General features: G+C 37.9%; 1 protein-coding gene across 1 annotated transcript; it reads right to left on the reverse strand.

The window, feature by feature from the left end:
• Nucleotides 1-1,137: 1,137 nt before the first annotated feature.
• Nucleotides 1,138-26,268, reverse strand: wdr75 (WD repeat domain 75). Its single transcript, XM_052148693.1, has 21 exons — nt 26,145-26,268; nt 25,117-25,246; nt 22,967-23,032; nt 22,769-22,868; nt 22,086-22,210; nt 14,929-14,999; nt 14,614-14,730; nt 14,426-14,514; nt 13,562-13,720; nt 13,306-13,365; nt 13,100-13,215; nt 12,668-12,843; nt 9,124-9,275; nt 8,828-9,008; nt 7,220-7,314; nt 6,979-7,074; nt 3,928-4,097; nt 3,710-3,769; nt 3,469-3,612; nt 1,911-2,002; nt 1,138-1,717 (listed from the first exon to the last, which is right to left on the reverse strand). Exons 1-21 carry the CDS (start codon nt 26,228-26,230, stop codon nt 1,495-1,497), a joined length of 2,508 nt encoding a protein of 835 aa, XP_052004653.1. The 5' UTR covers nt 26,231-26,268; the 3' UTR covers nt 1,138-1,494.
• Nucleotides 26,269-27,324: the final 1,056 nt, after the last annotated feature.

Consider the following 27,324-nt stretch of genomic DNA (forward strand, 5'->3'; position numbering starts at 1 on the left):
TGAATCACACCATTACAAATTCAGAAAAAATTATTTGATAATCAGGCAAAGACAAAGGTACAAGGCTGTGTAATCAACATATTCGCAAGGCTACAATCCCATTGCGAATTACAATATGAAAATGTAAAACTATTAATGTAAAAGGAACAGTTCACCTTCAGGAATAGACTTCTGCTGAACACAAATGAAGATTTTTTTTAGAAGAATATTTCAGCTCTGTTGGTCCATACAATGCAAGTCAACAGGGTCCAAACTTTGAAGCTCAAAAAGTACATAATGGCAGCATCTAAGTAATCTATAAGACTCCAGTGGTTTAATACATGTCTTCAGAAGCTAAATGAAAGGTGTGGGTGAGAAACATAAATATTTAAGTCCTTTTTACAATAAATTATCCTCCTTGCTCAGGAGGTGGCGATATGCACAAATAATGTAAATCGTAAAACGCATAAGAGGAACTCTTTGGAGAGAACAGAACTTAGGTGGGCTGTTTGTAAAAGTGTAGTTTTATAGTAAACAAGGACTTAAATATTTATCTGTTCCTCACCCACATTAATCATTTTTCTTCTGATGGATTCTATGGATTTAACCACTGGAGTTTGCCTTTTATGCTGCCTTTCTGTGCCTTTGGAGCTTCAAAGTTTTGGGTCCTGCTGACTTGCATTGAGGACCTACAGAATATAAATATTTTTCTAAAAACCTTAATTTGTGTTCTGCATAAGTCATAGACATCCGGGATGGCATGAGGGTGAGTGAATGATGAGACTAAGAATTTTCATTTTTGGGTGAACTGTTCCTTTAAAGTTGTTGATAAGTATCAAATCAATATATTTAAAAGTACATAAGTAGTTTGAGAGGGTATGGAGACCGACTCAATTGCACCATGAAAGTGGGTGGCTGCTTCTGGGCTCTTTTGCGGTGACTGGTTGGTGGATCTTTTTAGCATCATGGGTAGTATAGTTCTTCAGTAGCTAATTCCGCAATTAATACAAAACAAAAAAAAACACTATATTAATAATGAAGACTGATGGCTTCAACAGAAGCATTTACCATCAATTAGTCTCAGAGCTCACACTAGTACTTAGTTAAGGATTCATCGTTAATCAATTTGCACACTGAAAAATCTTATAAGAGGTTTATTTCCAGATTCAGGTTATTGCACTCTATATGGAGGAATGGATGAAAATGTTTGCCATTTTATAAAAACAACAAAAATGCGCAAATATATTCAAATGAAGAGTCGACTTCACAGTACATTAGTCAAAAAGATCTTTATAAATTATTGTTGATGCAAATAGGATGAATATTACACTAATATTCAGTTACAAAATCGCACTCTTGTCTTTATTGTTACAACAAGTCCCATTACACAAAATAAACCACTTAAGGGCTGCTGCAGTCCACATAAAATTTTTGTTAACCAACCACATTTTCTGTATCTGAAGCTGGAGTTGGAATGATAAAGAAAAATATTGTTAACTGCTTTGTGAAATTTCTTCATCGTGGTTTGGCGTCAACGAGGCCAGCCAACCAGCTGAAGTCAGTTTTTCTGATTTTCCTCAGTTCCCTCTCTTGTGCTTTAGAAAGCTTCGGAGTTGCCTCGTCTAAGGAACCTTGAGCTCGGAGCTCCTGCTGACCATCACATGTCTCCATTTCCCCCTCAGAGCCCTCTTCCTCTTTCTCACTGTTCATTTCCTGCTCCAAAGATTTCATTTCCTCTCTGAGGACGAGGCAGCACAAATAAAAAGGAAAAATATAAAAATTATGAACGGCAGGAAAAAGCATCTCATACAAGAAAGGAAAGGAAACCAACGAGGCAGCATTTTACTTTCAAAGAAAGTCTTATTTATAAATATCCATCATGACATCTGAATATCTGAACAAATAACTCGTTAATGAGTGTTGTCTCTTACCGGACTCCAGTGTTGGAGATCAAGAGGGAATTGACAAACATTGAGCACAAGACTGAAGCTGCAGGTAGAACATGAGCTGGTGTGTGCAACAACTAAAAACAGAAAAAAGAATGAGGGGAGGTAAGCTACCACAGTAAACAGTTCAGGAAATAAATACTTGAAAACATGCATACCCCCATCTCTTCCATGGCTGGCTGAGCCAAACTTTATTATATTGTATTATATTAAACTTTCATGATATATAATGCATTTTGCTGGCATTCTAAAACTAGGCAACTTTTTAGTCAAGCTTCCAACGGACCGTGTCATAGTTTCGTAAACCCTCCTTGTTTTTGTGACTAGCAAGTATAATTGTTAAGGCTGACATTACTGGCTGCCGACTGGGAAAATCAGAACATTATCGAGCCGCAATCAAAGCGTGTTGCCAGAAAAAAACACACACACACACACATATATATATATATATATATATATATATATATATACATACACACACACATACACTATATGTATATAGTTCTTTTTAGAGCCATATTTTCCATGTTCTGTTTATGTTTGATAAAACGGGCTGAATATAGAACAAACATAATATACTCATACGCATACTCAACATAACATGGGTGCATATATGCTGAAATAATCCTCACAGAGTGACACAAGATGTTATATTGTCTAAAAACACTGGTTTAAGAGTGAAACTAATGACCTGGTTGTATTTTACAACTAAGAGCACACACTGGCTACCAGAATAAATACACCATGTATACAGAGATTTGTGATTTCAACGCATTTGTATTTTGTTTAAATGTTTATTACGTTTTATTTTGGTTTAGGGGAAGTTTGTTATTCTCTCCAATTTAGTGATATTCATAAATGTACACAATCCAATTTATGCAAGTGTAATGTTATTTCTCATTCAAATGAGCATACATCAGTAATATTAGTCACACTTCTGGTTAACGTTACATCCGTCAAATCTTAAAATGCAGCACGTAAAAGTTGGACAGACTGTGAAGTCCAGATTTCAAGCTTTTAAACAACTATATTTATTAGGGAGGGAGTACTTTAATTAGCAAGCACGTCCAGTTTAAAGGGTCAGAATGCAAAAAGAAAAAAAATGTGGCCCAATAATTCCATATGTTTAAAACTTCAGTATCGGTAGTGAATCACTTCAAATTGTTTAAATGAACTGAATCAAAACTCTGAATGAACAATGTTTGCATAACCCCTCAAATGTTCAGGGAAATACTAGCTTGGCATTTTTCATATTTTAAAATATTTCAGTACACAAATATGTAGATAAATATTGCCTTTTCTGCTGAATAGCTACATTGGTCCATAAAAAATAATTCAATAACAATCTTCCTTCTGTTCACTTTGTCCAAAACAAACAAGCAAACAAATGCGTGGTAAGCATGGCTTGATTATTTTTAACAAAATGTTTACTATTAAAATGGTTCCTCTGATTTAAAAAAAAAAAAACAGCAACCGTGAGCATATTTAGAGCTATACGTAAAAAGGCTGTAAAATGCTGACATATTTATTTGAAATGACTGACCTCTTTGATGGTAACTGAACTCTGTGGCTGTTGGCATTTGTCAAGCACTGGATGGAACACTGCACTCTCTTTCTCCTGCTGCTGTCGGTGTTTACCCAGCAGCAGGTAAAATGGCGTTACAGCAACAGTGTCATCAATGATGAGCTGTATCAGAGACATGTCAGAATGTATTTTGAACGTATATCACATGAAAATGGCAGAAGGGAGGTGTGAAGATTGAATACAAATAAAAAATCCATACCCGTTTGCTTGAGGCCAACATTCTATCATCTTCTGTTGCCGTGCTGAAGGTCATTAAATCCTGAGAATTGAACAGTTATTATTACTAGAAGGACACAAAGACCACAGCAAAGAAAGTGGCAAGTGAAAGAGATCTAAAGACAAAACGTTGATTACAAATAGTAAATGTTTGTTGAAGAACCATGTGATTCATGATTATTAGCAGGATCACAGAAGTACCATGTCTAGGGTGAGGAAGTACAGTTGAGATCTGTTAAGCCACTGGGAACTTTCATCACAGAAATCCAACGGCTCTTCTCGAGGGACAAAGACAGCACAATGCACCTTTCCTGAACACACTTCTTTCCGACTGAACAGAGGCTGTGGCTTGCTGGGTTTGAAAACAAAAACTGTACAGAGACCAGAAAATAAATTAAAAGCAGCTTATGCAAAAGTCTGAATCACAAATTTTAAGACCCATTCACATTGACAGCGATTAAATTGCTGGAGGACACTAGTAGACATTCCTGCTACTTAACACTAATGTTATTGACTGGCCATAGCTTTTGAAAATCTGATCACAAATGTGATGCATGCAAAAATGAGAGAGGAGGCTACATTCACACCACATCTGAATGTGGCCCAAATCTGATTTTTCACTCACACGTGACACAAATCTGTTAATTGGATGATAATGTGAACAGCCAAAAGCACTTAGAATTGGAAATTTTCAAATCCGATCTGGGACACTTTCATGTGTGGAAATAAATCTGATGCGTATCTGATTTTCCCAATGTGCCTTCAGTTTGAACAGTCAGGTCAGATTTAATGCGACTTTTACATCAATAAACGGCAGTTCAACATTTGTTATTTACACACTTATATAAACTTTATTGTTTAAAATGTTTAATTGCGAGTCATATCTTTGAGTTAATGCATTCAGCTCTTAAAGAAAATAACATTATATAGGCTCAACAGTTGGGTTTAGAGATTCATTTGGATCACCTGTAGTAAAGTGCATGAAAAGATAGATTTTACTGTAAATGCTCTGCTTGCGCAGAATACAGTGAAAAATTCTCTCCCCCCAATTTGGAATGCCCAATTCCCAAGTGCGCCAAGTCCTTGAGGTGTAGTGACTCGCCTCAATACAGGTGGCGGAGGACAAATCTCAGTTGCCTCCAAGATGGCTTGTTGAACGAGTTACCGAAGAGACCTAGGGTGTGTGGAGGCCCACGCTATTCTCTGCGGCATCCATGCACAACTCACCACGTGCCCCATCGAGAGAGAGAACCACATTATAGCAACCATGAGGAGGATACCCCATGTGACTCTACCCTCCCTAGCAACCGGGCCAATTTGGTTGCTTAGGAGGCCTGGCTGGAGTCACTCAGCACGCCCTGGATTCAAACTCATGGCTCCAGGTGTGGTAGTCAGCGTCTTGTGGTAGAGCTATCCAGACCCCCAGAAAACGCATCAAGAAAAAAGCAAAACGTCTAGTTACATTTTTAAATGTAATTTAATTAATTATATTATTGAACACGCCAGAGTTTGATTATACATATGCGGGTCAGTTTAGGTGCAATCGGCTGTTCAGACCAGTGTTTGATATGGGCTACGTTCAAAATCTTATGTGAACAACCTTACAATAAGAAAAATCAGATTTGAGCAGATAATCCAATTTGGGTAACATTCAGCTGTGTGAATGAAGCCATTTTCTACATGGACAAAGAATCAGTTTTCTTGCTAATTGAAGTTAACATTCTGGAGTGGAATGCACTTTTGCAGTATTGCTTCACATCATAAACAATATGAATAATCTATCAAGGTATGAACCAAACTCATTTAGAATGCTGACAATTTCTAACACTCATCCACTGAACATTTTTTTTATTATTTCCTTGTATGGGGTTCCAGGCATACACACAACAGTAAAATAGCCCAAAGTAACATTTCTCAGATTTGGCTACAATGTCTCTTATGACCCAGTTTACACCTGGTATTAAGATGCATTTTTGGCGATTCGATCACATGTGGTCAGCACTAAATACAGGTGGAAACGGGGTCTAAAATGTTTTGTGACCGGATCACAAAAAACAGATACGAATATGGTTAAAAAAGCACGTAAGCTCATTACATTTGAGGTGTAAACGCTAATACGTCCTTTATGCATCCAGGCAGTAGCAAAGGGCTACCCCTCGCCTGTCAATCAACCGCTGTGCTAAAACAAGAACTTAAACTTTGCTGGTTTTGAGCAGTTTAAAAGGAAATAAACGTCTGATCTGAAAATTTTAAAAAGCATATATATATATATATATATATATATATATATATATATATATATATATATATATATACACACAAACACGAGAACTTCACGGATCATCTTCAGTATGTCTGAAATCATTATGCAGGGACTTATGAGAAGCACAAACATCTGCAAGGTCAAGGTCAATTTATTTATTTAGCGCATTTAAGAACGAATAGCGTCTACCAAAGTGCTGAACATATGCAAATAAAACAATAACAAGATACAGAGTTATACAACACTAAAGAAAAATGAAACAAAAACAAGATATTACCCATAAAATCTACAATAAACATTCATGTAAAAGCCCAGGAATACAGATAAGTCTTCAGGTGTGATTTAAAAACAGGAAGGGAAGGGGCAGACATATTGTCCATAGGTATACTGTTCCATAGCCTAGGACCAGCAACAGAAAAAGCACAATCCCCTTTAGGTGAGGTATTTGCATGAGAATTTCTAGGATTCTGCAGGTCAGGTTATGCACTAAAATAACAGACAATTTGGTTCAAAATGTTGCATTTGTGCTTTAGATGCATCTGGGAAAAACAGTACGTCATTTTTTTTTGCACTTTCTTTGACTTTTCTGACTTTGTTGTGGTTTATTATCATGCAGGAACACACTGACAGTGATTGATGAATGTCATCATACAGTCCCTCTCCTCCAAATTCGATCACAAGAGACGCATTTAAGAATATCAGCAATGTCTCACCTGACCACATGTGCTCAGATCCCCAGAGATGCATCTTTATACTTGGTGGAAACAGGGTCAATGAGATGGCTCACCTGAACTCCACACCCTTCACTCCCATTGTTGGTATTCGTTGATACTCATTTGAAAAAAGCTCAAGCAATTTTAAGTGGCTGGAAATCAGCAACTCTCATTGAAAATAAATGAATGAATTCTAGTAACTGCAGATCGCTGTCAATGTGAATGTTTTATTTATTTTAAATGGCAACTGACAATTGCCTTTCTGCAAACACTTACGGTCAGTATGTTTAGACTGGTATGAAAATGCAGCCACGTTTTCTGACAAAGGGTCAGGCTGCAGCGTGCACATTTCCATAGATGTGCTCCATTCCACTGTGGTCAAAACAAATCAGTGTCATTCAAACAAAACTGAAAATGCAAAACCAGGAATTCTTGGGTTTCCATTGACAAAAATATGACAATTTCAATGAATTGCACATATATACAAATAAACACACACACTGTAGTGAACACTTACATGAACATGTGAGGAGATTCCAACAGCAGAGTAGGTTCTTGGTGGTGGTGCCAAGCAAGTATTTGGAACAGCTAAATCGGCCAAAACAAAGGTCCCTGGTGGATCAAAGTAACTGCCTTTAGTCAATGCTTTTCACCAATTCTAAGGCCACCGTGATCAGTCAAGCTCATGTCACTTACATATTTTACAAGATTAGTCTCAGATTATTCTACTGTTAATCAAAAACTAAGAACAGCAATGAACACTATCAAAGTAATAACTGTAAATATCCTAAATGATTAAAGTTGTGTTAAAGTGCACAAATTATCACTTCTCTTCACATTCAGAAATATTTTTACAAAGCAATTGTGGCTTACTATAAAGCCAACATAGTACAAAGTTGCCAAGACTTTATGGCTCAGCAAATAAGTGTGAGAGGATTGTAAATACTGTACAAAGCAGGGGGGCCTGGGTAGCTCAGTGAGTAAAGACGCTGACTACCACCACCTGGAGCCATGAGTTTGAATCCAGGGCGTGCTGAGTGACTCCAGCCAGGCCTCCTAAGCAACCAAATTGGCCCGGTTGCTAGGGAGGGTAGAGTCACATGGGGTAACCTCCTCATGGTTGCTATAATGTGGTTCACTCTTGATGGGGCGTGTATTGAGTTGTGCGTGGATGCCGCGGTGGATAGTGTAAAGCCTCCACACCCTCCAACATGCCCAGTGATAAATTGCGTGGATTGACGGTCTCAGACATGGAGGTAACTGAGATTTGTCCTCCACCACCTGGATTGAGGCAAGTCACTACACCACCACGAGGACTTAAGAGTGCATTGGGAATTGGGCATTCCAAATTGGGGAGAAAAAAAATACTGCACAAAGCAGATTTGTTGCACTCACTGAAATCCCTTATTATTATTAACTAAATATCCAAATTCTTGTTTCATAATACAGTAAAGTGCTGAAATAAAATCAAAAAAATAAGTTGGCTCATAGTTACCATTAAGTTAGATATTTGATATGGGGTGATTAAAAAAAAAAAACAATTCTGAAACAATTGTCAATAATTCAGAATATATTCGGAGTTCAATTTGAACCGCGACAGTGCAGTGGCACCTATGTGTGTGCCAGAGACTGAGTGAGGTGCTAGAAACAAATACTAAAGCGAAGCGCACAATACAGCACTGATCGCAGACTGGATATATCAACCACACTACCATAGTCCCCAACTGAAACTATGATCCTGAAACTCAAACGCATTGCAACAGGAGAGTTTATTCATGATAACACGTCAACAAACAACATGAAAGATGGGCTCGTATCCGTTATTGTACTGATTTGCACAAAACGGGAAAAAACGTCTGACAATAATGATGACAGTAGTTCAGGTGGGTTATCTTCTAACAATTTTTTGTAGATTTTTGCTTTTTGCAAAGGAAAGGATGCATCAATATTATGCAACAAATGCTGTCAATTCAGCTAAACTTGTATTGAACCTTGAAAACTCCTTTAAGCAAGAAACACGTGAAATAATTACTATGCATGAAAATGCGCCAAAAGGAGTTTGGATTGCCTGATTTGAAGACAGGGATCATCTACAAAGCCTTGCAAATTGAGAAAAAGACCACACCTTATTTCTCCAGGTGGCTGGCAGAAGGTGGTGAGCAGCTCCCAGGTCTCTGGGTTCCATATGGTGATGACTTCCTTGAAGCTCACCGCCAGAAGAGAGCTATCGGCTGAGAAACTGCAGTTCGAAGGCATTAGGTTATGATAGCTGCCCACAAAATCACATGACCAAAAGGACTGGTCCTCTAAAATACACAGAAACATTGTGGTGAGACAGGAATGTCTGAATTCAGACCTTTGGTGTTAGACTTTTCATTCCAACATTAACAGTTTTGCAAAAGTCTGAAACACTAGACCCACGTTGTGTGTCAGCATCAGCCCCCTGTATCCACACTTTGAACTTGCCATCCCTGGCTGTGGTCACCAGCATGATGGTCTCCTCAGAAGAGCTGAAGCACATGGACATAATCGGATCCGTGTGGGCGGCAGAGATGGTAGTGTTCAGAACAAAACTAAAAGAAGGACGGAGAAATGCTGTTACAGGAACATTATTGGATGGTCAAGATTTTTTTTTAAATCTTAAAATGCCATATAGGCCTGTCATGATTATTAAATATCTTCTGATCGCGTTATTTTAGATAACTGCGATTATTTCCACTTGTAATTCCAATGACATGTAATCTCCAAATAAGCAAATTTGTATCTAATATATAGGCTACATGTCGTCAACGGCGTGTTTCGGTGTCATTCAATTGATCTCAGAGCATCACCGAGCTGCCCCACGGATGTCAACTAGCATCTCCTGTTTGGAAGACAAGTAAACTGCTTCTCTAAACCATACATCAAACGTTCTGATGCACGTGCCTTAAGCAGAGTAAGTAAAATGCCCCACACGTCATAACAATACTCTAGATCTGTGCTACGGCTCCATTAAAGGCGCATATACGTCCAAGGCGGGGCCAGCGCTGGGTTCCTCTGACCACAACTCTGTCCACCTCTTACCCACCTACACCTCGTTGTTGAGGAGGGAGAAACCTGTTAGAAAACAGGTGAAGGTCTGGACGGAGGACAGCTCTTCAGCGCTACAAGCCTGCTTTGAGTGCACAGACTGGACAGTGTTTCAGGACTCCTGTTCTGATATTGATGAACTTACTGCCGTTGTCTGTAGTTACATCTCTTTTTGCAAAGACTCTGTTCTCCCGAGTAGGGAAGTTAAGGTGTTTCCAAACAACAAACAGTGGTTCTCTAAGGACATTAAGGATTTACTAATCAAATGAAAAACTGTTTTTAATGAAGGTGATGTGTATGGAGAGAGGGCTGGTAAAAAAGAGATTAGGGCTGAAATTAAAAAGGCTAAATTAAGGTATAAGGAAAAAATTGAGGCAGATTTGAGAAGTAATAATTTAAAGAAAACCTGGAATGGTATGAAAACACTGATTGGGTCTAATGATAAAGTTAACAGAGTTGTCCTGGATGGTCTTTCATCTGATAAACATATGGCTGATGAATTCAATGTATTCTATTCGCGATTTAACAAATTGGATTATGATGATGAAATGGAGGGTTTAAGGGCTATTACACAGGCAGCTCCATCAATTACTGTGGACAGTAGTACTGTGGCTAACATATTTAGGCGCACCAGATCAAAAAGTCCGGGCCAGATGAGATTTGTGGGCAATTACTAAGAACATGTGCAGATCAACTCTGTCTTATCTTCCAGTATATTTTTAATTTGTCCTTATCACAACAAAGAGTTCCTAGAAGTTGGAAGCATTCTATTATTGTGCCCTTAGCCAAGTGCAGCTCCCCAAAATCCTTGAATGATTTTAGACCTGTAGCCTTGACCTCATTGGTCATGAAAAGCTTTGAGAAAATTATCAAAGAGGCTGTCTTACTGCAGGTTGGAGATCAGTTAGATCCACTGCAGTTTGCATATAGGTCTGGCAGGTGTGTGGAGGATGCTGTGATCACACTACTGCATTTTATTTTTAGCCATCTGGATAGAGCAAAAACTCATGTCAGACTTTTATTTGTTGATTTTACTTCTGCTTTTAACACTATTCAGCCCCTTTTGCTCGCTGAGAGACTGATTGCAGATTTTAACCTGGATTTGAATTTGGTGGGCTGGTTATTGGATTTTTTAACAGATAGATCTCAGCGGGTGAGGGCAAACAGCACCCTATCTGAAGTCATTTTTACATCTACTGGTTCCCCCCAAGGATGCTGTCTGTCTCCTCTCTTGTACATCCTGTATACAAACCAGTGTCGCAGTTTGTACCAAGATAGATACATACTTAAGTTTGCTGATGATTCTGTTATTGTCAGCTTGCTATCAGGGAATGAGCGGGACCATGGGCCAGTCCTTAGTGACTTTGTAGAGTGGTGTGATAGTTCATCTTTACAGCTGAATGTATCTAAAACTAAGGATATGATCATTGACTTTCGCAGGTCACCACCTTCCCCTACAGTCACGGTTATTAAGGGCATGGATATTGAGCCCGTGGAGACATACAAATATCTTGGAGTCATTCTAGATAACAAACTGTGTTTTGAACCGTTGGTTGATGCGGTCTCAAAGAAATTCCAACAAAGAATGTACTTTCTTAGGAAAATGAATACTTTTAATGTTTCGTCAGACATGATGAATCTGTTTTATCGTGCTTTCATTGAATCGGTTTTATCTTTCTGCTTGGTTTGGAAGCCTCTCCCTGACAAATAAAAACAGACTTGGTAGTCTGGTCAAAGTGGCGAGCAAGATTTCCAGGGGAAGTCAGGCTCAACCAGGGGAGTTATACATAAAACAGGTACAGAGGAAAGTTAGAGCTATAGCTCATTCACAGGATCATCCCCTTAGAACAGAGTTTGAGCTTTTGCCCTCTGAGCGGCGTTATCGATTTTCTAGATGCAGAACAAAGAGGATGCACATATCTTTCATTTCGGCAGCTGTGAGGCACCTTAATGGCAATTAGCACTTCATATTAACTTGCACAAGTTGCATTTTTGCACTTGACGGTGTCCTGTATTTTACTTATTTATTTATTATACATTATGTATATTGGGCGCTAATGTGAATTCCTTCTTTGCTGGTTGGTTTTGTTGATGAGTGTTGTTGTATGTTATGTGTTTTATGTTGAGCATTGCTGCAAATTCAATTTCCCCTAGTGGGACAATAAAGGTACTTTGAACTTTTTGAACTTTGAGGCTCGCACGTAACTCCCGAAAAAAAAAATATATATATTAATTTTTAAATGGCTTCACTTTAAAAGATTGTATAACAGCAAATATTTCAGGTCATTGTGAGTTCACATACAGTCAGTGAAACAGAGGAGACGCACACTTTATTTCTGTTGAGTGATTAAAATTATTAAATTAAATCAAGGTTTCGCTTCATGAGAAATAAGGACTCATGGGCTTCATCACAGAGCATTAAAATAACGTGTGAAAGTGAAGAAATTTTTAATATGGCGTAATAAATATAATTAAAATATAATTTTTATTAAAAATAATACTATAAAACAGGACTTTTAAAACAACAGAGTAAATGTAAAACTGACAAAAAGTTGACTAAAACGAGAGACTAAAAGTATTTCGAAATATTTGGATTTTTAAAAACATTACTTTTCAAGTTTTAAAGCCTCAAAAGGAAATTATATATCCCTATTTTATTATTTGATTTATATCTTTGAAATTAAATATGAAATGACAATTTATATGATAATCACGAAAGCCCTAAAACAGGCAATTAATAGTCATAAACCACTATTATTAAACAATGTTTAATTAATTGTTTATTGTCAAACGACAAAAAATCATCAGCCAAATTTCATAATCGTGACAGCCCTTCATCATAATGAAATTATCTTGGAACAGGGGTTTTATTTGAATTTTACACATGTATTAATACCTTTGCGTTTTGTCATCGAAAGCCCATAGCTTGAGGAAAAACTCAGGATCAGAGGATTTTTGTCCCCTTTCCTCTACTGTAGCAAGCCAGGAACCTTTCACGTCAAAGGCCGCCTTTACCACTTCAAACTGATCCAGACCGGCTTCGTAAATATATTCTTGCTGCACTATGTCCAGCTGTGAATAGAACAGACAAATCGTTACGCAGACTACCCGTGTTTCAAAACTGAAACATAAGAATTTTTCACATGAAGAGGCACCCCACAGGTCATGTGATTTCTCCTGACAAATACTTGCACAACTTTGACACACTGTACTAACACATGATCACAATTTTCTATAGACACATCCCCATGTTTTTGCTCAAGTATGCATTTCTGAAAAATGCTAAGCTTAAGAGATACCATAAGAGTTCAGAGTGCAACAGACTTACATTATAGAGATGCTTGTCATGCAGCAGGGAGTAGAACTGTAGATGACCCGGTTTCCCATTTAGCACTAAAGCTTTACTGCGTGGGTCAATCATTAGATCAGTCAAAACTGCATCTCCTAGAACCATCAAGGGCATCATAAGACATAAACCTTATTGCTACAGTTATGGTAACCAAACATTTGGTATAATTGACTCTGCTTACAAACCTTTGACTAAGCCCTGAATCACACCAGATACTTTGAGGCTGCTCTCGATAACTGTGATCTCTGAGGAAGCGAAGAGAAATGAGAAACATGAGATGAGACTGGATAGGTTGTTTATATTAAATAATATTTAGTGCATAAAAAATGGCTTCCAAAAACATGTCCAAGGTCACATTTTTAAAAAAAATGAAAAGGAACAATGCTGTGTCGCAACTTAATCTTACATTCATTTATCATGTCAAATTCAGCGTTAACTTACTGTTGTCTGAATGAGATGTGCAGAACAACTGTCCATCATCTGACACAGATATGTGCACAATAGATCCTCCGAGACGTGGTAGGAACTCTTTTTTGTTGTCTGCCCCAAACTGCCACTGGACAAGCACTGACTCGATACCTCCACTCAACAGATTAGTACCTACCGATACAGTAGTGTTTTTCAATCCAAGACTTAAAAGTATAGATTGCCCTTTAAAATCTCATTTGCGATCACTAGCAATTGAAAAAACAAATGCCACCTTTAGACATATTGCACCATGTTTGACGTCACTGGTGCAAAACTCCATTGGCTCTTGCGTGACCAATCGCAATGCATCAAGTTTAAATACACAACCGCAAATGAGATTTAAGTGCTAAAGCATTGGGGAAGCTCTCAGCTTACAATATCTATCTGTGAGCAACAGACTGAAATGTATTAACGTTTATGAATTTGTTCAGACGCTTTTATCCAAAGCAACTTAGTGCACTCATTACAGAGACAATTCCCACCAGAGCAACCTGGAGTTAAGTGTCTTGCTCAAGGACACAATGGTGGTGGCTGTGGGGATCGAACCAGCAACTTTCATTTTCAATAAATTTTATGACATTTCCATGGTGCCATTTTATCCATTTTGGAGCATGGCAATAAACTTGGCAGAACAATTCCTATTTTGTTGTGGATGTCCCGAAGTGGATTTGCACATTTCAGAGAGCTTAATAAAACAAAAAAATATATTTTGGTTGCACTTGTGAGATAATAAATGTAACCGATTGTGTAAAATGGGCATATATTATCGTAAAACCGATTTACACCCCTATTAAAAAGTGTGAATTATACCCACACCATCTTATTGAATAAGATTACCTTCTGGAGTAAAACACAAAGTGTTTACAGCATTGTGATGCCAGTGCTGGGTAGAATACGTGTACTCTTTTTTGTGATTGAAGTTTCTCCTGTGGCAAAGGCAAATAGTTCAGTACAGGTTAGTCCAATTCTGACCAATGTGACCTGCATTTGAAACCAAAGCTGTGGTCTCTGGCCTCATATCTTACCAGAGGCGGATCTTGCCATCTTCGTGACCAGTCGCAATGCAGTCTTCTGTTGGGTGACAGGCTAGGCATGTGAACGCATTTCTGGCTGCTTTCTTATCTGTAGCTTTAAGAGAAAAACTAAGAGAAAATATTGAAATTTAAGCAAAACATTTTTGGTTCACAAAAAAGCTATGGCATTTGGGACAGCACAAGCAGAAAGCCAAGGACAAAAATAAACTATGACAGACATTCATAAGTCATAAGGTGCCTGAGGCCAGTAAATAAGCAGTGTGGTTGAACACGCTCCCGCATGTTCTGAACTTAAGACTTTATTACCTGTATGTCTTCTGTTTCCGGAAGAAAAAAACATCAAGTCGGAGGTGTTTGGCAGATACTATGTATTCACCCTGAAAATGCAACAAAGAAAACAAAATGTTAAAGTTCCACGTATATTAGCTTTGAAACCATACTCATGACTGCATACTCCTAAAGGTTGACAAAATGAACTTACAGCAGACCCTTAAAATGTACACTCTCTCTCTGCAAAAAGAATGACTCATCCCGCACTACAGATTTCTGTCCAATTAAATGCTGTCTAGGATAAGAATGTCCCTCCCCTTGATATGAAATCGCAAATCTCGGTTCATGACTGTAAATGTAACAAAAGGCTATAATGGATATTTAAAAAAATGGCACTCTCTTCAATAAAAACCTCCCAAAATTCCTGATTCAGAACATTTTAAAACAGGTGCTTAAGCCATTTATGTGGCTTTCTAATGTAATCATTTTCTTTCAAGCTTTGTAATTGGAAAGACAGTATCCGTTTGCAAGGCACTTAACCTCCGGTTGCTCCATGGCGACTCTCCCTCTATTAAGCGCACTGGTCTTTATACGTCAACAACCACAAATAATGTTCACAAGTCATGGTGAGTAATGGCTTTACCAAAACAACTAGTAAAGCTGCAACATGGTTGCACACCTCACTTACACTAGGAAAACACCTGTGCAGCACCACACTAATTAAACTACAGGGGGTTCAAACCATGTTTACCTTACTGCTTTACAATGACTGAGCAGGTTGGAAAAGGATCTTTCCATAACACTAAAGTATGTCTGAAGTGTTTTTTGCCATGCATGATATGTGACTTTCTTCTGCTGAACACAAAAGATTTTTAGAAAAATATCTCAGCTCTGTTGTTCCATTCAATGCAAGTGCATGGTGACCAAACTTTGAAGCTTCAAAAAGCACTTAAAGGCAGTAGAAAAGGAATCCATATGACTCAAGTAGTTAAATACATGTCTTCAGAAGAAATATGATAGGTGTGTGTGACAAACAGATCAATATTTAAGTCCGTTTTTACCATAAATTCTCCTCCCTGCTCAGTAGGAAATGCATGAAGAACGCAAATTGCCAAAAACAAATGATGTAGAAGTGAAAGTGAAATTGGACATGTATTGTAAAAAAGGACTTGAGTATAGATCGGTTTCTCACCCAAACCTTAATCTTATAGCTAAATATATAGATTCAAACTCTACAGTCATATGGATGACTTTTATACTGCCTTTATGTGCTTTTTACAGCTTCAAAGTAGAGGCCTGGACTCCCCCAGGATCTATCACAACAGATTGTTTCACAGGACAAGTTATGATTGCTTAGTGCAGGCAGGAAGACACTGATGTGTGTGCGGGGAGCATGAGAAAGAAATGACTAATAGGACGAATGTTTTGTCAGCGGAACAATCCAAAACACTTCAAACTACAGTACAACCCACTGAAAAGACAGTAAATCTATCCCTCACAGCCTCGCTGTCATTCCAATCAAAAATTTAAGATGGTACTACTGTCAATAAGATCCATCGAAATGAATAAGAGCATTTCCAAATTTTTAGAATGAACAGGTTTTTTTTTCTTTTTCCAATTTACATAACTGGCAATGTTTCAAATCCTTGTTTTAGTGCAATGTTCTGCTGTTAAGAGAGTAGTCTGTTCTTCATGGTCAATTGGGATGCATCAGGATTAACTTTTCCACAACAAATTGCAGTGGGCAAGTGTTGAACTGGATCACAAAATGTTTTAGACCCTGTTTAAGCCTGCAATTAGGGCTGATTGGACTACCTGAGACAGATAGTCCAAGTGCAAACGTCTGTGAAAATGCATAAATGTTGAGTAAATTACAATCAGTGACCCTTGAGGAAAATCTAAATTCTTATCACTAACACAGCTGTATTATTGTCATTATACCATAACAATCTTATTTCATGTTGTCACTATCTCTGCATTGCAGCAAGTAACATTTTTAGTATCAGATGGCTTGTATTTTGCGTTTGAGGATATTATCAATGCAAAACACAAGAGCCCTGCACTTCAGTAGTAAAGAGAATCAGCAACACATCATCTAAAATGCCCCAGCACACTCACGGAGAAGTGCTTCTACAACCCCAATTCCAAAAATTTTGGGACACTATGAAAAATGCTAATGAAAACAAAAAATAGTGATTTGTAAATTATATTCACCCTTTGCTAAATTTAAAACACTACAACTACTCATTATATGAGGTTTTACCTTGTGATTTTTTTTTTTTAAATGTACAGTAATTTCAAATTAGATGATTGCAACAAGCTCAAAAAAGTTGAGATGGCCATTTAAGACTGACAATGTGACGACGTGTTAAAATAAGGCAATGTGAAACAGGAGATGTTAAACAGGTGAGGCAATTGTGTAATAGTATATAAGAAGCCTCCAAAAACAGTCTAGCCCTTCAAGAGCAAGGATCATTCAAGACAATTTGCCAACAGATGCTTCAGAAAATAATCCAGCACTTTGAGAACAATGTTCCCCAAAGACAAATTGGAAGGATTTTGGGCATTTCACCCTCTACAGTGCACAATATAGTTAAAAGATTCAAGGAATCTGGTAAACTCTCATTGTGTAAAGGGCAAGACGAAAACCACTTCTGAATGCGCGTGATCTATGATCCCTCTATGAAAAAACATTAATCTGTAATGGATATCATGAACATGGGCTTGGGATAACTTTGGTAAATCTCTGTTCGTCAAAACCATTCACCGCTGCATCCACAGATGCAAATTAAGGCTTTACTATGCAAAGCAGAGGCCCTACATCAATACGGTCCAGAAGCGCTGCCGACTTCTCTGGGCTCGGTCTCATCTCAGATAGAAAGTAGAACAGTGCAACAGTGTTTTTTGGTCCAATGAGTTCTTGAAAAACACAGCCTTCATGTTCTCCGGACAAAGAGGAAAAGAACTATCCAAGCTGTATATCAGCATCAGGTCCAAAAGCCAGTATCTGTATGGGCCAGGGGTGTGTCAGTGCCAATGGCATGGGTATCACACACACATCTGTGAGGGCACCATTAATGCAGGCAGATATGTAAAAATGTACATTTGAAGCAGCATATACTGCCATCCAGCACAGACTTTCCAGGGATGTCCCGGCATTCTCAGCAGGACAACTTCAAACCACATTCTGGTAGAATAAGCAGAGCGTGCGGGTGCTAGATTGGCCTGACTGCAGTCATGACCATCTCCAATTGAGAATGTGTGGTGCATTATGAAGTGCACAATACGACAACGAAGATCCCATACAATTGTGCAGCCGAAGACATGCGTAATGGATGAATGGGGGAAAATTCCACTTTCTAAACGTAACAAACTTTTGTCTTCAGTGTCTAAATGCTTAAAAAGTGTTATTTGAAGAAATAATGATATACACCGTGGTAAACACTCAACAGTCCCAACGTTTTAGGAGTGTGTTGCAATCATCTGATTTGAAATAAAAAAAAATACAAAAAAAATGAAATTCACAAGGTAAAACATCATATAATGTTTAGGTGTAGTGCTTTCAATATAATAAAATTGGTTAATATAATTTACAAATCACTACTTTTTTTTTTTATTAGCATTTTTCATACCGTCCCAACTTTTTCAGAATTGGGGTTATAGGTTCAGATGTAAAAAGAAAATTTAAATAAGTGAGCAACGGCATACTGTTTGCAAACATTCAGACACCCGCCATTCAGACACCCGCCACACCGCTGGGGGAGATGATTAGAGGAGCATTTAAATATGAGGACTCAAGACAACATGTAAAACATCAACTAATATAACATTAATATGCATTATCAATAAGTTCATGCCTCATTCTATGTGTGGAATTCACACAATATCAGTAAAAGTGAAAAGATGCGTTTGTTTTCTTTTTATTTGATATATTATTGATTTAAAAATATTTAGTGTTGGAGCAGTTCTGATAGATGTCAGTAACCTGTTCCAAAATGTAGATGTGGCAATGGCGAACACTCGATCACCCCTAGATTTTAGCTTCGACTTAGGAACAGTTAATAAACTCTGGTTAGCAGATCTAAGATCTCTTCCTGGAGAGTGATCACACAAAAGGTCGGAGAGGTAGGCAGGAGCTCGGCCATTTAAGGATTTAAATACATGCAAGAGCACTTTAAAATCAATTCTAGAACGGACAGGAAGCCAATGTAAAGACATTAAAATACTAAGTAACATTTTCACGTTACGGATACCCGTTAAGAGTCTCGCAGCTGCATTTTGAACCATCTGTAATCTAGATATGTAAGAATTGTTTATTCACAAATATAGAGAATTACAATAGACCAATCTTGAGGTGATAGAAACAGTGATGCATGCTTTTAAGTGCTTGACGGACAGAATGGACTTCAATTTAGCAAGTACTCTTAGATGATAAAAACTGGACAGAGATGATTTGCTTGTCAAATTTAAGAGCACTATCAAAAAAGACCCCCCAAATTGTTCACAGAAGTTTTAACCGAAAAAGATAAAACACCCAAATTTAAATGAGAAGTTTTAGGGGCTTCTGAAGAGCCAAACACAATGATCTCAGTTTCACTCTCATTTCAATTTAAAAAACTTAGACATCCAGGCCTCAACATCAGACACACAGGCAAAGAGTGAGTCCAAGCCATTTTTATGCTTCAGGGGCAGATCAATGTGTATCATCTGCATAGCAGTGAAAATACAAGTCATGTTTTTCAAAAATAGAGCCTAAAGGTAGCATATAAAGAGAAAACAATATGGGTGCCAAAATAGAGCCTTGGGGGACCCCACAAGTCAGGGGAGCAACACTCAAGTGGAATTTTCCTATATTTACAGAGAAACTTCTATTTTTAAGATATGATTGGAACCAACTAAGGGCAGTTCCTCTAATACCCACAACATGCTCCAACCGAGAAAGCAGGATATCATGGTCAACTGTATAGAAAACAGCACTTAAATCTAAAAGAACCAGGACAGCTGAGTTCCCAGAATCAGTGGCTATTTAGACATCATTTCAAACTTTTACAAGTTCTGTCTCTGTCAAATGACGTTTTCTAAAACCTGATTGAAATATATCAAAAACCTTGTTATCAACCAAAAATCTCTGCAATTTGTGAAGAACCACTTTCTCCATAACTTTGGATAAAAATGAAACTTTAGAGATGGGCCAAAAATTTGATAATATTGTAGGATCCAGATTTTGATGTTTTAATAGGGGTTTACCAGTTGCATGTTTCAAACAGTCAGGTACAATTCCTGATTCCAGGCACCCATTGATAAAATGAAGAGTGGGCCCAACCACATAAAAAAAAAAAAAAAAAGACCCCGTAGGCTTAAGTTGGTTAATCTTCTGTTAAAACAGAAAGAAAACAGAAAGGAAACCGAATCGCAAACAATACCAATACAGTTTGAACACACATTTTACATTTTGTCTAATTTTCCTTATCAACAAAGAACTGACAGAAGCTTTCGCACATCTGTTGACTCAGAGGGATCATTACAAATAGGCGGATTCACAGCAGCAGGAGATGACAGTAGCAGTAAATATAGGTTTATGATCTATAGCTGTAACCACCCAACTCAATGTCCAGCACAGAAAAACCATGAGCCAACACAATATCAAGTGTATGAGTAAGGTCTTTCACCAGTTGGACTAAATCAAAAGAGTCAATAAGCCGAATTAAATCTTTTGCCAGAGGGTTGGGTTGGGCAACACACACGCACATTAAAATCCCCAAGAATTAAAAATCAAACTTGGGCAAAATGCCACTTAAAAAGTCTGAAAATTCAGTGAGAAAGTCTCTGTTAGGTTTCGGGGGTTGAAATATCAGCGCAATCACCAAGAGATTGACAGAGCCCAGAACCAGGTGTAATTCAAAACTATTATATGAATCCGTCGTTAAAAGCCGACATGAGAAATTGTCTTTGAAAATAGAGGCCAGCCCTCCACCCAGTCTCGCAAGTACCCTTCACTTTGTATGGACCTACAGAGCTGAAATATTCTTCTAAAAATATTTGTTTGTGTTCTGCAGATAAAACAAAGTCATCCACATCTGGTATGGCATAATGGTGAGTAAATGACAGAATTAAAATTGGGTGAGCGAACCCTTTAAGAAAAAAAAAACAATAAAGTGAAAAGGAGCTTGTTATCAAAACAAGAAAGAGGAACTTCTAGAGATAAACTCTTTAGCAGATAATTGAATTTGGGGATACAACTAATTTTTATAACCTTGAACTTCCCTGCCATTGACAAATGTAGTGAAGCCTACCTATCCACATTACATGAGAACCTTTTCATTAGTGGCTCCAAATTAACTAACCATATCTCTTACATTTGCTGAAAATAAAACACCTAAATACCTAATGCCTTACTTGAGCCATTGAAAGGTGCCAGGTTGGAAAGCCATGGCAGGGCAATATGCTGTCAGAGCAAGAGCTTCCGATTTAGACCAATTACTTTACATAATTTGATATTTTCTGCAAGTGTATATTTTTGTGGGATTCAGTTATTTTTCTTATGCATTATTGACGTTTTTGCATTTCTTGGGGAAGATCCTGTGTTTCTGGAGGAAAGTTTATAAAAAAATTATAATATTGGTCAACAACTAGTGGCATAATGTTTTTTTTTTCTTTCTTTTATTTGGATCTTGACAAACATAGTCAAAGACAGGAATTTGGATGCATTTAATTCACAGACTTGATTATCCTAAAAAGGCATTACAATATGGTTATTTAATATATTAAGCAATTTTTCTTGATTTTCCCCATTATCGTGATTTAAAATGACAAATTTTGTGATGTATGATTTGGTCATACTGCCCACCCCTACGTCACACCGATTTTTGCTTTGATTTCATAGAAAGAGTGCAGTGGCCTTAAATATGCTCAGAAATGCAAAACTCTTTCAGGATGGCATAAATAGGTGCTTAATACGCAGCCATGTCCTCTGTGTGTTTGTCTTCCTGCGCCTGTAAGTCCTATCAATTTTGTGTAATTATTAAAAAAATATATATATAATTTAGACTTGGACTAACTAGCCTTTTAAACAGATACCTCAAAAGGTGTACTTAGAATGTGATTAGACAAATGGTTTCAAGACAACTTATCAAACAATCTGTTAAGTCAATTCTTTCAACCACCCTATAAGAAAGTGATGAGAAAGCACTTACCCCTCTCCCAAAAGCTGTGCAGCTGGGGTTTTGGCTGATTTCGGTCAGAACTGCAGAGAGCTCTTTGACTTCCACCTCGAGTTCTGCTGATTTGGGTAGATGGGCAGCAGCCAACTGGAAACACTCTGGACATGCAAACACAAAAGCCTACTGCTTAGGATGACCTCAAACTGTTCATGCTCTTTCACCCCACAAACAGACTTGATAAGCTTTTTAATGTTAGAAAAGCAGTAGTTCAAGAATGTTGATAGTTCTGCGTAGGCAAGTTTGCATTTTGTTTCTTCAAGGTTTGTGGTGCGCATTAGCAATTTGTTATGAACATGCTTGCAAAATAATTTCTCCTTTACAGAGTCATAAAACACTTGAATCGTTCCATGCAGAACTGCTAAAGAGATTCTAGAGTGTTGGTTTCAAATCACTGTATCACAGTGCCCGGGAACAGAATGATTATTATCAGTTTTTGAAATCACACGACAGCTTAATTATTCTGAGAATGTCAAATCAGTGTGCAAAACAGGACAATAATGTGGCAGTAAACTAAATGACTTCCTCCATTAACAGCCAATGACTGCATTTACACAGTCTGAAGGTAATTGGACCGATGCAGTTTTTTTTCTTAAATGGCAGATGCAGAAACCTGGCAAAACTGGATCTGTGAATTAGGTCTAGAAGTATAAACATACCAGCTTTTGAATCTGAAGCCATGGGAAGATGAAGGAAAAGGACTCCCTCATGTTTCTGGGACACATATAGTGAAACCAACGGATATCCAATGTTAAACGTCTAAAAGAAAAGTAAGAAAACAACATGAAAGGTACGAGTTATAGCAATGTTTGTTAAAGAAACAGCACCCTTGAGTTCTCACAGTTAACAAGCTGTACCTTGATAAGGATGCCATCAATGTAGTCCCATAATTTAACAGTGCCATCTGCTGAGCAAGAGTATACCTGCAGTAGAATGAAAAAAATAAAGAGAATTTCTGTTGTTTTATTCGTTTTAACACACACACTCACAAAATGAGGGATGATGGTCAGGGTCTTTGTTGGATGTACAAAATGTCATGTGTCAAGGCAGCAAAAATCCAACTTTTTAGCATATCTGACTCAAATTTGCTTAATTCTTTGTAATCTGAATGGCAAAAAATCCAACAAAAAAAAACAAGTGAAATCGTTCAAGTACTTAATGTAGAGTATGACTATCTGCACTCTGCAAATTGGTAAGAGTGACAAGCTCCTATGGGCCAACTTTCATTGCATAAAAATATTGCAGCAGCATTTGAATGCTGACTGAGCAAAGGAGCTCAGTAGCTAGGAATTCTATTTATTCAAAAGGGATAGTTCACCCACAAATGAAAATTTTGATCATGATTACTCACTCTCCCAGATGTGTATGACTTTCTTTCTTCTGCAGATCATAAATTAAGATTTTTAGAAGAATACTTCAGCATTGAAGGTCCTCACAAAGCAAGTGAATGGGTGCCAAACTTTTTAAGCTCCAAAATCCACATTAAAGCTGGGTATTGAGTTCGATACATTTTAGGCACCGACCAAATTGCCTCTAAACTATCGAGTATCAAAAAATGTCTTGTCGTTCGGTACCAAATTTCTATACCTAAGGGTTTAATCTCGTCAACGTCAGTGATAAGCATGTAGCATGCTAGATGTGCCCAAATTGCCGGTGATTGGCTGTGTTTAGGCGTCAAGGAAAAACACTAGTTAACGCTGGTTACGCCTAGCAATTCGGCTCACACATGAGGGTGTGGCTACATTTAACCAGGCTCGATGCCAACAGCGCACAATATCATATTTGTAACAAGATAATTGCTGCCAAGACCAGCAACACGACCAATCTGATGAAGCACTTGAAAATAAATTTATGCAAGAATACAGAGCCGGTGCAGTCATCCTCTCAGCGTCCTCATGCCCACCACACGAGTCCTCCTCCAAAACTACTGATGAATGCAGCGGAGCTATGACTGGGACTCCGACAGGTAGGTTAACGTTTAGCAAACAAACCAACAAAATCGGCTAATTTGTAGTGGTACATGCTTGTGTACTTGTTAAATTAACCTTACTGTGCACAGTGACATAGTCCAAAGTACTGGGACCTACGTAACGTTAGATATTGTTTGGATGTATGGCTATATATAGCTAGCTAAATCAATGCTAAAAATGCTTTAAGGTTGACAGTAACTGATCAAGTTTAACTCACATTAAACTAGTTATCTTGTTAAACCGTACTTATCCTCAGGGTTGGCTGAATTAACAGTTTAGATTTCTTGTTTTTTTTTTCCTCTTCACATTAATGTTATAGCCTCTGCCCACCCTGACATGAGGAGACCAGAAGGCTCAGGAGATGAGTCTTTGAGTCTGTAAAAAAAGTCAACAAACTGAAAAAATAAAACTAAAGTTTTTTTTTTTAGGTAATGTTTGTAATCTTGTTAAAACAGATTTCATAAAATTCATATTGAAAAAAGTATCATTTAGGAACCGGTATCAAAGTCAAGGTATCGGTATTGAAATATTTTGAACAGTATCCAGCCCTACGTATAACTCTGGTGGTAAAACCCATGTATTCAGACGTGATATGATAGGTGTGGGTGAGAAACAGATAAATATTTATGTCATTTCTTTTGTCATAATTCTCCTCCCTACCACATCGGGGGCATTATGCACAAAGAACGTGAATCTGTAAAGTGGAGACTGACTGAGCAAAGAGGAGAATTTATAGTAAAGAAATTGACATAAATATTGATCTGATTCTCACACACACCTATCATAGTGCTTCAAAAGATATGGATTCAACCACCAGAGTTGTCTGGATTACTTTTATGTGACCCGTATGTGCTTTTTGGTGCTTCAAAATTGTGGCACCCTTCACTTTGTATGGACCTACAGAGCTGAAATATTCTTCTAAAAATCTTTGTTTGTGTACCGCAAAGTCATCCACATCTGGGATGGCATAAAGGTGAGTAAATGACAGAATTTTCATTTTGGGGAGAGCTAACCCTTTAAGAACCTGGCACACAAACCTGCAGGTGATTGGCTGGATTCAAGGCAATGCCTGTGACTTGGTTGGTGTGGCCATGAAGAGTGTGGAGCCACTCTTCTGTGCGTGTGCTATAGACTTTCACTGAATCTCCAGAGCCGCACAACACAAACCTGTAACAAACAAACATTCAGTGACACAATGTGGTTACAACTAAATGCAATGACATCGAATGGTGAATGTTCTCATTCATATTAATGCTTAATAATATGATAATTAACATAATGCTTCCTATTTACAAATCAGGACATATCTTAAACCAGTACTGTTTATTGTACTCATTACAATGTTTTTTTTTTTTTTTCAATTATTGCTACTTTAATATAATTTATAAAAATTTCCACTCACCTAACATTTTGCATACAACTTAATATAGGATTCTAGTATAAAATACTTGGTTTTTAATAATACACTTTCCTTTAACACATAGTTTAGTTTTTTTTACTCGTATACAGTATAATCTATTATTCAAAAACATGCACCCACAATTTTTAAATGTATTTGTATTACTAATTTATTTCCATCTAATGCCACTTTAAAGATAAGATCATAGAACACATTTCTTTGTCAACAAGTACTGCTGACAAATAAACACTGCAACAAGGCAGTAAAATGGGACACATCTGTAAAATCTGTATTTTAACGTAATCATTATGTGATTTCCATTATTATTATTACAGATATTTAATAATAAAGCAATAGGCATGACCTGTGTCTAGAACAGTGATTCACTAAGAATGTGGGATCAGATTATTTAATTATTAAAATTGAATGCATACCAACATCCACCAGCAGTGTAATCAATCACCAATGGTTATGTAATATTAAAGATGCAGTTAATTTCACTCTAAATGTTTAAAGAGACATCCAGAGTCTCAAGAGTTTAATTTGCTGATAGGTTGATCGTGCATGATTACCTCCAACAATCGTCTTGTCTATTTATGATGATACATTTAAAAAACTAAGAGAAAGAAGTAAACACAAGAGATAACTTGATTTAACAGCGGGTACCTCGAGTCGTTGGAGATGATCGGAGCTCGCAGGTTTATTTTGCTGCCGCCGCAGCGAACCACGCGTATGTCAGACTTCTCCACCATGTTTCTTCCTATGAACTTTCACATGTGGCCACGATGCGTTTCTTCTTTGTCTGTAGCTCAATGTAGGCTGCGGTGAATATAATGGAGCAGAGCGCCACCATGCGTTGAGTATGTAAAACGGAACCATTCACAAAACGACAAGAAACGTCCTAATTTTATTCCCACTATTATTTTTGATGGCTTGATGCGAGGAGTATTCCACGGAATTCTGGAGAAATACATTTAATTTTAATAAATTTTAAAGCTCTGGTGGTCATTTTTACACTTAGAAAACGTCAGATGTTTTATTTAGTAGACTTTGTATTTGAATAAGCCGCGTAAGCTGCGACAGGAGCTTCCAGTGTACAACAATACAAACAATACAAAAACAGCAGCAAGACATAGGTAATTAAAAACGAAAAAATTTTACCAGCCTTTTTCCTCACTCTGGAAGTGTATAGTTATTGAAGGGGGGCAGGGGGCAACCAATAATCTGCTCAGCAGTCTGAACTGTCCTTTGTAGCCTTCTGATGTCTGATTTTGTAGCTGCACCAAACCAGACAGTTATTGAAGTGCAGAGGACAGACTCAATGACTGCTGAGTAGAACTGTATCAGCAGCGCCTGTGGCAGGTTAAACTTCCTCAGCTGGTGTTGGAAGTACAACCTCTGCTGAGCCTTTTTCACAATGGAGTCAATGTGTATCTCCCACTTCAGGTCCTGTGAAATGGTAGTGCCCAGGAACCTGAATGACTCCACTGCTGCCACGGTGCTGTTTAGAATGGTGAGGGGGACAATGTTGGGGTGTTCCTCCTAAAGTCCACAATCATCTTCACCATTTTGAGTGTGTTCAGCTCCAGGTTGTTTTGACTGAGCTGTTCAACCTCCTTTCTATATGCAGACTCATCGTCATCTCGGATGAGGCCGATGACAGTGGTGTCGTCTGCAAACTTCAGGAGCTTGACAGAGGGGTCCTTGGTGGTGCAGTCATTTGTGTAGAGCGAGAAGAGTAGTGGGGAGAGCACACATCCCTGGGGGGCACCAGTGCTGATGGTACAGGTGGTGGAAGTGAATTTTCCCTGCCTCATAAGCTGTTGCCTGTCTGTCACAAAGCTGG

The sequence above is a fragment of the Xyrauchen texanus genome, chromosome 18 (genome assembly GCF_025860055.1).
Source record: "Xyrauchen texanus isolate HMW12.3.18 chromosome 18, RBS_HiC_50CHRs, whole genome shotgun sequence".
Lineage (NCBI taxonomy): Eukaryota > Metazoa > Chordata > Actinopteri > Cypriniformes > Catostomidae > Xyrauchen > Xyrauchen texanus.